The sequence below is a fragment of the Myotis yumanensis genome, unplaced genomic scaffold (genome assembly GCF_028538775.1).
Source record: "Myotis yumanensis isolate MYYU_CA2020_CCGP unplaced genomic scaffold, mMyoYum1.0.hap1 SCAF_3, whole genome shotgun sequence".
Taxonomy (NCBI): Eukaryota; Metazoa; Chordata; class Mammalia; order Chiroptera; family Vespertilionidae; genus Myotis; species Myotis yumanensis.
The window spans coordinates 200,312,148-200,324,835 of NW_027223754.1; the positions used below are offsets into that span (position 1 = coordinate 200,312,148).

General features: G+C 41.0%; 1 protein-coding gene across 1 annotated transcript in view; it reads right to left on the reverse strand.

Annotated features, from left to right (window-relative positions):
• Positions 1-5,144: 5,144 nt before the first annotated feature.
• PAH (phenylalanine hydroxylase) overlaps positions 5,145-12,688 on the reverse strand; it is a 52,922-nt gene continuing 45,378 nt past the window's right edge. Inside the window, exons 9-13 of the mRNA XM_070410923.1 lie at positions 10,062-10,118; positions 9,181-9,276; positions 8,511-8,644; positions 7,115-7,230; positions 5,145-6,022 (exon numbers count right to left, since the gene is read on the reverse strand). Of these exons, the coding sequence (XP_070267024.1) occupies positions 5,979-6,022; positions 7,115-7,230; positions 8,511-8,644; positions 9,181-9,276; positions 10,062-10,118 (447 nt within the window). The 3' untranslated portion in view covers positions 5,145-5,978. The remainder of the gene's footprint in view (positions 6,023-7,114; positions 7,231-8,510; positions 8,645-9,180; positions 9,277-10,061; positions 10,119-12,688) is intronic.

A 12,688-nucleotide genomic window follows, 5' to 3' on the forward strand; every position in this document is an offset into this window, starting at 1 on the left:
GGTGGCAGCTCAGCCTTGTGTTATCTTCTTGTGCAGCTCCCTTGAGGATGGATTGGATTTTACTTACAAATAAGAGATGTCTGCAACTTTAGATCATTTGAAAAAGAAACAGAACACTTTTCTTTTGAATGAGGATACGGGGAGTGCATCTTGTTAGGTACCTATCCAGCATTCCTTTCCTCTTTCCCACCAGGACACTATCTTGTTTAGATATCACCCCTGTGCAGCCCAGGCGTGACACTATTTCATTTGCTTCACCAAATGAGGCATGACACTCTTCATTTGCTTTCTTTTTCTGCACCCTGACCCAGGCCTGGGTGTCTGACCTGGGGTCAGGGGGATACCAATGGCATTAATGACTCCCTTCCTCTGTGGTTTTCAGCAAGTGGTAGAAAAGTATGGTTGGGGCGGGGCGGTATTTTGCTGGTTTCATTCATTGCTAAGTAGCTGCAGTTGCCAGCAGCTCTCTGGGAATGGACAGAGATCATCTGGGGAAGCCCTCTCCCTCCGATGCTCTGTGTGCACCTTCTCAGAGAAGCTCCCCAATCAATGTGTCTCACATCAATGTTTCTCTCTCTGTCTCTACAAAAAGAGTCAATGGAAAAATATCCTCAGGTGAGGATTAACAACAACAACAACAAAGATCTAGGCCCTGAAACTTGGGAGTGAGTCCCATGCTATCTTAGGGTCTCAGCACAAAGCAGATGACATATTAAAACTAGTTAAATAGCCTGGCCAATGTAGCTCAGGGGTTGTAGAGAGTGGAAGGGAAGGAAAGAGACAGAGAAAGAAACATTGATGTGAGACACATTGATTGGTTGCCTCCTGCATTTGCCCTGACCAGGGCCAGGGATTGAGGGATTGAGCCTGCAACCGAGGTATGTGCCTTTGACTGGAATCAAACCCGGAACCCTTCGGTCCGATACTCTATCCACTGAGCCAAACCTGCTAGGGCAGGGCCTTGATCTTGATTACTCTAAACTAGTCACAATATTGCATTTGCCAATAATCAGTTCAGACACCCTGGGTGAAGGCAATCTGCGTGGTATTTCCTTAAGCAATGTTTGTGATACAGAGATGGGCACCTGACTTAAGATGATCAATTAGATGGAAGAGATCTTAGTCTGTTTGGGCTGCCATAACATAATACCACAGACGGGGTGCCTTGTATACAACAGTGATGGAGGCTGGGATGGTAAAGATCAAGGTATCAGCATGGTCAAGGTGAGGGTTTCAACATATGAATTTTGGGGGGACGTCAACATTCAGACTACAGCAAAAAGGCAACACCTGGCTTCAGCTCCTGCCAGTAGCCATCCTACGAGCATGAGGGAAGTCACTGTGAAGACAAAGACAGCACACTCTTAGGACACAGCCCAGAGTAATAGCACTGGAGCCCTGATTCTGACATCTATGGACTTACTGTTATGGGCAATAATAAATCTCTTCATAGGTTAAGCTCGTTTTATTGAAGTGTTTTTGTGGGTATTTTTTTGGGGGGGTAGTTTGCTGGTGAAAGCATCATAACCAATATAGTTTTATCAGTATTTTTTATTTGTGTAGCAGCCAGAAGGTTTAAAGCATTTCTAATGCATTTAATGTTCTCAACAACAGTTATAGCTAAGGTAGTAGTAATAATAGCTATGTGTCAGACACTATTGAAAGCACTTTATTTGTAAATATTAACTTGGTTAACCATCACAACTATTCAGTAGGTACTATTATTCCTATCATGTAAGTATCAGATGACAAACAGAAGGCACAGAGAAATAAAAAATATTAGCTGGTCCATGGCAGAGCTGGAATTTGAACCCAGAACCTGTGTTCTTCAGCACTATATTCTACTACACTGTGAACTGGGGAGGGCAGGTTTTCTTTGCTCATGTTTCAGATGGGGCCACTATGGTTCAGCGAGCCAAAGAGCTAGTTCAGAAGGAACTCAGAACTCACATGAGATCTAGTGCTATTTCCATCGTGGTGCATTTCCATCTCAGTGAGCTTCTGATCCAGGGCCTTTCTAATAATTTATGGAACAATCAATGCAAATGACAGCTCTCCACTTCTCCAAATTGTTCAAGTAAAACTGGAGCAATGTGTGAGAAGGGGCTCCCTGTAGGGGCCACTAAATAAGTGCAGCCTATAGTACACACCTACTATCCAAACTTTTTTCATACACCTCCTATAAGAATTTTATAAAACTATACACCCCTCATATATTGTAAGTTACCATCTGAAAATTTTTATTATATGTTGCAAATAATTTAAGTTCTGGTGTATTAAAATATTGACATTTTAAATAAAACTGTAGCTCATTCTATAGGTTTCCAAAGAAGTCTGAATTCCATTACAATTTGAGATTCACCATTATCCATTCAAAATATGTGAATAAGCACATACTATTGTATTCTCAACTTACTGATGAAGGAACAGAAGCAGAAGGTGGTAAATAAATTGCTTGAGGCCATAAATTGCTTAAGGCTGTATATTCAGGGAATGGGAAACTTGGGATTCAATCCAACTTCAACTTCTTTGATTAATCGCCATGTTCTGTTGTCTCCTTCATCAGGAAATTCTTCCAAGGACAAAGTTTTGAGGATTCTGTGGCATTTCACTATTCAAAAAACTACCTTAAAATGAGACAAGGTTAGGGCACCCAACTAATCCAGGGAAATGACAGAACTTCATCTCTATGCAGTTTTGATTCAGAAGAAATAGGAGAATACAACTATAGGCCTCTTTCTTGTGAGCGAATATGTATATGTCTGAGCTTTTGTTCTAAGGCATCAATAAACAGGCTGACACTGGACTTGGGAAGGTCATATTCATGTAAATTTCTACTTGGGACCAAGTACCCTTGGTCTTGGGAGCAGGTTTGGGTACCTGGCTCAAGGCAGGACTCCAGGCTCTTAACAAGACACCTGGGAGGATGGAAAGAGCAGAGCAAGAGGAGGCCTATCTGGGGAGCCACACTCCAGGTCATCTCCAGTGGAACTGGAGACCATCCAGGGCCTGGAGGGGCAGAACTGGGGCGGGAGCTGTCCGTGGTTCTGGCTGAAGTCAACTCGTGGATATTTAAGGTCAAGAGCAGCCGGCCCATCTTCCCCTAAAGTGGATGGCGGAGTCTGAGGGTTTGGGGGGCAGGAGTTGGTTTTAATTAACCTGCTGGCTGAGAAGGAAATGGAAGAACCCCATTTCCACGCCCTCCAGAGCGTATGTCATTGCCTGGGCGAATCTGACAGTTTCTTTTCATGTTCCCCCTCAGTGCCACCTCCTGTTTTAGACTTAAAGACTTTAGCTATTTTGATGCCTCTCACCCTTCCCTTTGCCAGAATCTATTCCTCCTCCAGCTCCCTCCTCTGCCCCACCTCCAGATGTAGGTGGAAAAGCACCAGGTGAGGGCTTCGTAGGCACATGGCCATTTTAATCTTTACTCCTGGTAAATCCAGGACAGGCTAATACTTGGATTGGCTTAAAACCCACTGCCATGGCCTGTAGGTCCAGGAGATGGAGCTTTTAATTTCACCAAATAGAAACTGGATCTTTGGCATGCTGAGGTTTGAGTCTCTTAAATGGATCTTGTGTTTGTGGTTCCATCTGAGCAAATTCTGAGCCAGGACTAAAAAATGAAAGACTCTTCGTTTTAGTTCAGAGAGCCCCAGGGTGGAAGAGAAAAGGAGGTCCAGGAGTGGGAGGGTGCATAGATGGAAACAAGGACCTGCTGAAACAAGGCGCTGCCCCACAGCCCACGCGGTAAGCATGTTAATGAACCTGGTCCCATTAATGAACTGGCAAGGAAATAGCTAGTCAAATAAATATTTGTTGTTTTACTGAGCATTCAAGAAAGTACAATAAACTACATTGTTAAGCATTGTATATTAGTTGATTCTTACTTCTACAGTTAATGACTAATTTTAGTGACATTTATTTGACAATCCTTTAATGAGTGGTGATAGAGCATTACTCTTAAAAGAACAGGATGCTTTCTTATCACGTCCATAGCAGAGGGACTAATTTGTCCTGCTTGGTTTTTCAAGAATTATTTCTAAGGTTGGCATTGGAATGCAGTGTTCAGAGCAGGAAATGACATTGAAAATGGTATCAATGACTTATTTTATTTAAAAATATGTTTTTATTGATTTTAAAGAGAGGAAGGGAGAGAGGGAGAGACAAAGAGAAATACCTATGTGACAGAGAAACATTGATTGGTTGCTTCTTGCATGCACCCCAACCGGGAATCAAACCTATATCCTGGGCATGTGCCCTGACTGGGAATCCAACTGGTGACCTTTCGGTACCTAGAGTGATGCTCAACCAACTGAGCCACACCAGCCAGCATAATGAACTTTATTTTAAAAATTGGTCTTGACTTCCTGGCCCTAGAAAGACAAAAAGTTTGACCACTTTGGCAGAAAAGTCTTAAAGTTGGGCAGGAAAGTAAAGTCATGTTTTCTTGTGTTGAACCCTCAGTAAAAAAACATGTCTGGAGAATGATGATGTTTAAATTAATTTCCTTTATGTTAACTATTTCATAAAATGAGCACAACATAATATTTCCAGATGAAAAAAAATGTCATTAGCAGCAGAGTGTTGACTTTTTGGAGCTTGTGATTTAAAACTGGTAATGCTACAGCTCTAGAAGGAAAAGGAAGCTTCAAAATGGTGTGCAACTGTCAGAAATGGGAACAGAGGAATGAAGGTCTACTGCCTTCTGCTTCAAAGAAGAAATTTCCATTTCAATCTCCAAAGTTATGTTTTTCAAGATACAGGTTTAGCTTCATGTTGACGAACATGTCATTATTGTATTGCTTACAACATTAATTTGCATGTATATATAGATTTGGACTGTGTTGAAAGGTTTAAATTCTGTGGGGTGAGAATTATTTCAAAGCACAGTTTTTAAGGCATTATAAACCTCCCCACTCTTCCTCAGATATCCAGTGTTCATGTGAAATGTATAATAAACAAAAGTCTAAGTCTGTTGACTATCCATCCAGATATGACATAGATGATCACAATGAGCCCCTGCAATGGATTGGAAATCAGATTCTTTGACCATTGTTTCATGTCACAAGATTATCCAGCTAATATATTTCTAAGGCAGTGAGAGAAATATTTCATTCCAAGAAACACTTGAAAATGCAAAATTTTGTAACCACTATATATTTTTATCATAATTAAAAATTCTCATTTGCTCTTTAATAATGTATTTCCTTATTCATTCAATGACTATTTACTGAATATCTACCAGCTAGGCTTTTAGTTAACATCTAATAAATCTTAAGTGTCTTCAAAATATCTCCAAAAACAAACTTTGCAATGATTGGAAGATGATGCTGCAAGTTGTAGGAGTCAGGTGGGGAATTGTATTATCTTCCACAGCAGTATTTATGGTTACAATAAAACATACAGAAATGTTTTGATATTATACTATGAATTTTAATGTTTCTAACCATTTTAATAGGGTTCTGAATTAAAGAAAATCTTCACAAGCAATACAATAAAGCAGTTATTAGAATCATAGTTCAATGAAATAGAAGATGACTTTTGTAGGCTAAGATTTATATTAAACCCCAAAGTTCAATTCTAATCACAGGCTTGTGTTTTACATTGAGTGATACATACTCCTTTAGGAATTCTCTATGGTAAATATGAAGCTTGAATGAAGCAAGTCACAGATTAATTAACTTTGATGAAAAGTGACATTCATTTTAACTCAGTTGAGATTATGCGATTATCATCTCAAAATCAAAAGATGACCCCAAAAGATCCACCATTATGCTTTGGGGTATGTATTAATAGGCTGTCATTTCAGATTATTTAGACTTATTTGTTGCTCCTTTACCTTGTTCAAAAAAGTGATTTAAGGCTGTCATTTCTAATTAAGGTTTGATTTTCAGACTTTCTCAGATAAAATAAAAGAAGTAGTTGGATTTCTATCGACAGATTCTCAGTTGACAGACCCGGTTCTGTCCATGGCTTCACTTTATTTTCTGGAGGGCACTGCAAAGGATTCCAACTTCACCTAGAAAAAAAAATAGATGAGCCACTCATATCATGAACACACACCCTTCAAGTGTCCACAATGTGTAAAGTACGGGGAAATCATCGGGATGCACCCCAACCCTCAAGGAGCTCACAGTGATAGAATTTGGGTAATCATGGCTTAGGTCAGTGGTTCTCAACCTTCCTAATGCCGCGACCCTTTAATACAGTTCCTCATGTTGTGATGACCCCCAATTTCATTGTTACAAATTGAACATAATTAAAGCATAGTGATTAATCACAAAAAACAATATGTAATTATATATGTGTTTTCTGATGGTCTTAGGCGACCCCTGTGAAAGAGTCGTTCGACCCCCAAAGGGGTCACGACCCATAGGTTGAGAACCACTGGCTTAGGTAGTTTCAAGTTTTAGGAAATGAGAGAGCTATTAATATAATTGGCTTTCCTCTTTCCATAGACTGCTTCTCAGGAGAGGTGTTAACAGTTTTCTCCCCCGGGGAAAATCACCAGCTGTTCTGTTTCTCTTTTACATGACCATCCATTGATGCTTGCAAGAAGCTAAGCCATTGAACCTAAAAGTGTGGTTCATACAAACCTCCTGTGTCAGAATCACCTGGGACCTTATTACAAATACAAACTCCTAATCCTCATCACATATTTTGTGAATGTAGTCTGTGGCTATGACCCATGACTATTCATTTTTAACTACCACCCCAAGTGATTCTGATGCACACTAGGTCTGAGAATGCACAGTGTAAGTAGATAACTCAGCCTAGACCACTGGACTAAGGTCTGATGGAGCCACTCTTATTCATGCCATGTTCTCACCAAGCTCTGAGATACATGGCAATCAGTGCAAGGAGGGGAATATAGCTCTCAAGAGTTGAAGAAAACACTACATTATGAGTAAAATTTAGCATGGCTCCAGTGCCTCCCCTGTAGCAAGAACTACATTAAGTTCTTACTGTTTTATAGTCTTCATAATTCTCATTCCTATTTTAATCTTCATAAGAACATGGCAAGAAATTTATTAAATTTCTATCGTGAAGATAAGAAAACACAACTCTCGATTTCTAGGAAAGAGAGTGGCCTCAAAGGGATGTTACTTACTGTTGATGGAGTCAGCCAATATCTTAAGTTGCTGGGTATTGTCCAAGACCTCAATCCTTTGGGTGTATGGGTCATAACGAACTGAGAAGGGCCGTGGGATTGTAGCAGCAAAGTTCCTGAAATCAAAACCATAGATCTGAGTGAAGGGTACCATTTGGGGAAAAGAACTATGTTAAGTTCTTTTTTTAAAAAATTATTATTTTTTATTTTTTTATTTTTAATTTTTTTATTGATTAAGTTATTACATATGTGTCCTTATCCCTACATTAAGTTCTTACTGTTCTATAGTCTTTATAAATCTCACTCCTATTTTAATCTTCATAAGAACTCTAGTGGGAAGTTACTATTATTTTCCCCATTTTACAGATGAGAAAACTGAGGTTTGGAGCAGCTAAGTGTCTACCAAGGCCATACTGGCAATATATTGTGAAGCTGGGAAGACGAAGGTAGTCTGACTCTTCAGTAGGCCTGTTTCTTCTTCATTACTCGTAGGTCTTGGAGGAATGCATGTTAACCAATTAATTAACAAGATATTCCAAAATAATTTATAAAATACAAAGATATCACAAATGCTATTTCTAAGTTGGCTTCTGGTGAAAGTAGAAGCTGCCATAATGAGAAGACAATTATAAGGGAGGCTAGTAGGGCTCTCCAAGTTTATCGAGTCTGGTGGAGCATAGTGGCTGGATATCCAAGTTCCAGAGTTGGAATTCCTGGGCTCACTCACATCCTGAGATTAGTGCATTTGCTAATTACTTGTTGAGTGCCTACTAAGTGTCATGCAATGTTCTAAGGGCTGGGGGAAGAGTAGAAAACAGAAATGATAAAATCTCTATCCTCATGGATCTTACATCCTACAATATAGTAGACATTAATAAGTAGAAAACAGAAAAAGAAGTCATAGAAGGGGTAAGTAGTGCTGGGGTAGGGCTGAGTAGTGATTTTAAATAAGTTGGTTAGAGAAAGATGCACAAAGAAGGTTAAATGTGGGTGAAGATTTGAAGATCAGGGAGTGATTTCTGCAGGTATCTAGGAGAATAACGTGAACATGGGTTATAAGATTTCAAGGACTGATTTGGTGGAGGGACTTCTGTGTCTACTCTGCACACAGAAGAGTACAAATCTGTGGATTTGGTGGCTGTATTGAACAAGGATCAGGTGGCCGGGTAGTCTGCAGGGATTGGCATGTGAGGACAATAAGCTGCGAAACAGGGTCTCACGAAGGAACTCCTCCCAACAGAGGGTGGGAAGGGACAAGAGTAGGAGGCTGTGTCTGCTGCACACTATTGCTGTGGGCATTGGAGTCCACCTTCTGGCCAACCACCCACAGATCAGTGGCACCAGAGCAAGTAAGGAGGTCCCAAGAGCTGCTGACCTGCCTTAGTTGCCACCTCACCTTACTTTCTCTTTGGCATCATTAAAACTCTCAGCCACATAATACAGGGGCTGGAACTCTGTGATCGTGTACTCCTGGATGGCTGTCTTCTCCAGGTCCAGTGGGAGGAGCATGGGCTTGTCCGACAAGCAGTACTGCAAACACCAAGTGGAAAAATTTCACAGTTAAATCAGGGCCAATGGTCCCTGCTGCATCCCACAGGCCATTTGTGCGCCTTCTCCCATCTCACTCGGATTCCTTCCACACCACAGCCCAAATGCAGTAAACTGAATTCTTTTGCATCTGCTATATTCTACCCTTTATAGTTCATCTAAAACCTACAGTCAAGATCGAAAGAAGTAATGCACTGCAACCATTTTCAAATAAGGTGATCAACAGATGAGGGAGCCAACCACATTTGCTGGCACATGTTTTCATACATCTGTATGCACAGTCAAACCTTGGAATCAGGAGGCCCCTCTATCCTGGAGACCTGTCAACTTAAAGTTCAATTAACACCCACAGTCATGTTCAGATCTTAACTGCTAAGGCAGCAATCTCTTAAGGTTAATCCCCTGGGTTGAATCACAAAATGAATGTAAGTGGGGTTTCCATAGCACCAAGAAAAAAAAGAATGGTCAGCTGTTTCCACCACTTTCAAATCTATTGTTAGTTCCTGTTAGAGTCATACCTGTAATTCACCGAAGGATGACAGGAGCCCAGCTCCATATGCCTTTATGGAGTCTCCTTGTTTGCAGAGCCCAAACTCCACAGTAAACCAGTAAATCTGGAATGGAAAGTCAAGTTGAGAGCACACCCGAAGGGAGGTAAAGACAGCAGATGCCCCACGATCAAGGACAGGACTGCCCAGCTGAGAGTCTGTGCAGGTTTGTTCTCTGAATCAGCATGACCCGAGGTCACCTCTCTGTCTCTTGTGTCTCACCCTAACCAATCATCTGTTGAATCAAGAGTTGGCTGAATGCAAGATGAGACAGGAAGCAGTGACAGTGGGGGAGAGTATTGAGGGTGCCCTCAAAGTATACCCCTAACAAATTGTTCTCTCTAGAACAGGAACTCCTTCTCTACTTTTGCTTTCTTCTTCATGGAATCAACTAGAGTGAGATGTTCCCTTTATGTTGTTTGAACTTACCAAGCAATCCCATCAGGCTCAGCAGTGGGAGGCAGGAGATTGGAGGGTGATAGAATCAATGAAAGGCCATCCCCTCATCTGTGCTAAACTTGGAATTTCTGAATGACTCCCCTATCAATCATTGCTTCCACATACACACATACTTTATGCTGGAGAAATCTCAAGGGCAATTATTACAGCTTATTGATATTTTCAAGGCACTCTGTTTAGAATCACATGTAAACATCTGCATGCAGCTGATTTTAAAATCCAACCACTAAGGAGTAATCCAAGTGAAAAATTATACTTGTGCAAATGTAACCCAGTGCATTCTGATTTTCTTTGCAAATGACCTGGCTTTCAGGGGAAGATCAAAGCTTCAGAGACCTGAGGGCTGTAACCCATAACACTCCCACCGCCCACCACAGAAAGACAGAATTTACCGTGGCAAGTTTCTCAATGTACTCATCAGGTGCACCCAAAGAGGCAAGGCCAATTTCCTGTAATTATGAAAAAACAGAGTCATTGGCATGACAGAGTCTGCCTATTTTCAACCTTTATCCTCAGTTAAAGATAAAGGTACTTGATCACAGAAGGTGGTGGTTGGATAGATGTCTTCAGAAGAGCTCAGAGAGACCCTAATTGCTCTGTCAAGTCTTCCTTAACCACCCATCATAGAATCACAGATCTCTAGAGTGGGGGAAACTGTTCCCTAGCTGGTCAATCACCTGTTGAATCAAGAGTTGGCTGAATGAAAGTGTTGGCTTGATTCAACAGGTGTATTTTTTTACAGATGAGAAAACTGTGGCACAGAAAAGGGAGATGATATGCTCAAGGTCACACAGCACTTTGTGTCTAAAGCTTCATCTCTTGATTCCAATTTAGTAATTATTCTTCTACGGCAGAAGTGGAACATTTCTGGGGTACTAGATAAGTCTTAATTATACACCCTGAAGAAACCACAGGAGAAGTGTTTGACATCCATCCAGGTATATATAGTTGGAGAGTCTGAAATGTCATGAACTACTTCTCATCACAGCTTCAACTGCAAAATTTCTCTAGCTCTATTTTTGTCTCTCTTGCAGCATTTGCTTCAGTCTGCCTTCTATCAGTGTGTGTGTGTGTGTGTGTGTGTGTGTGTGTGTGTGTGTGTGTGTTTGTCTTTCCTACTGTATGCAAAAACATTGTGTTCTTCTGGAAACATACAAAATTGATAAAGATCCTTTATCTCATGGTTTTTACTTTTGAGTAGGTAATTCAGTTGGTTCAAGAAATAGAGAGGGGCCAGTGTGCTTAAAGCAGAGTAAGAGGATGGGGGGAGTGACAGATGATATCAAACAGGAATCTGGAGCCTCATCATGTAGGACCTTTTTGGTTATTTGGGGCTTAAGATTGTCCTCTCAGTGAAATGGGGAGACATTACAGGGTTTTGAGCAGAGAAGTGGCAAGATCTGATTTATGTCTTCAAAGATTCACTTTGGCTTCTCTGTAAGAATAGACTGTATGGGGTCAAGGGTAGAGGAGGGGAGACCAGTTACGAGCCTACTGCAGTCACCAGGGTGAGGAATGCTAGTGGCTAACACCAGGTTGTAGCAGTGAATATGATGGGAAATGACAAGATTCTACATATATTTTGAAAGTAAGCCCTTAGAATTTTCTGAAAGATATGGTTGTAGGTATGTAAGAAAGAAAAGTCAATGATGTCCCCCCCAAGTGCTTTTGGTTTGAGAAACTGGAAGGATGGAGTTGCCATGAACTAATATAGGGGGCTGTGGGTGGAGAAGGTTTGAACAAGAAGATAAAGAATTCAGTTTTGGACATGATGAATAAAGATGTCTATTAGACATCCAAGTGGAGATATTGAATAGTGGTTGGATATGTAAGTCTAAGTTTTAGGATTAAAGTCTGGGTGGAGATATAAATGTGTTTATCATCAGGTTAGAGCTTGTATTTAAAGCCATGAAATTGGGTGATATGACCAAGAAATTAACGTAGATAGAGAGAAGGACTAAGAATTGGGCCCATAATGAAGCAAGAAGTTACATGGTCTTCATCCCTGTATTCCTGTCTAGGCCAAATGCAGCACCTGGCCCAGATTACATACTGAGAAAACGCTGTCCAGTTAGAATGAACCAAATTTAGATACTGGCTTAGCCTGGATCTACTCTCTTGCCCCTTCCCCATCTCTGTTCCAGACATGCCAAAGTTCTAAGTCTATCAGGAGCCATTGATAAATCCAAAATCAAAATGGCACCCTGTTCTAGTTGTCACCAGTTTTTGTGAGCCTAGAGATTGCCTAGCACAAGGGGTCCCAAGATATCTCTGTGTTCCATCCCCATCCCATCTTTTACTCTAGTAGAAAGCAAGTCCTGACTTTAGATAAAAAAGGGATGTGCTCAGGGAAGCTTCAGAATGGTTCTCTGCCTTAGGATTGTCCTGTCAAAATTGAAACTGTGACACTCATGGCCCAGAGCTTCCATCTCTCTCTTTTAAAAAAATTTAAGTTCTTTATTGTTTAATATATTATATAAGTCTCCTTTTTCCCCCACTGACCTCTCCCCGGCCACCCCTAACCCCCAGCACATGCCCTCCCTCCTTCCCCCAACCCCTATCTGTGTCCATTGGTTATACTCATATGCATGCATACAAGTCCTTTGGTTGATTTCTTACCCCCTCACCCCCCCCCACCTTCCCTCATAGGTTGGACAGTCTACTCAGGTAATTGTCCACTTCTCTGTGGAGCTCCCCAAAATGAAAATGGCTTAAGGGTATTACTTAGCCTCCTTAATAGCTTCTGATGGTGAGAACAAAAAGTTCTATTCTGATAAGAAAACTTATTTATCTTTGGCCATAGCAACAATCCCAATTTTAAAGCTTCCAAAACAAGCAGTGGCACTGGGCAGCAAGAACCACACTTCTAAAAGTCAGCCTATCAGCAGTAACTTCAGTCCAGTGGTAACGCTTCTACGGTTAAGGTTCAACCAATCCTTAAGCACTTTTTAATGTCCAACAATTTCTGACTCCACATTTCCCAGAACCCTACATAAAAGCAAGTTTTCATTGTTTGGGG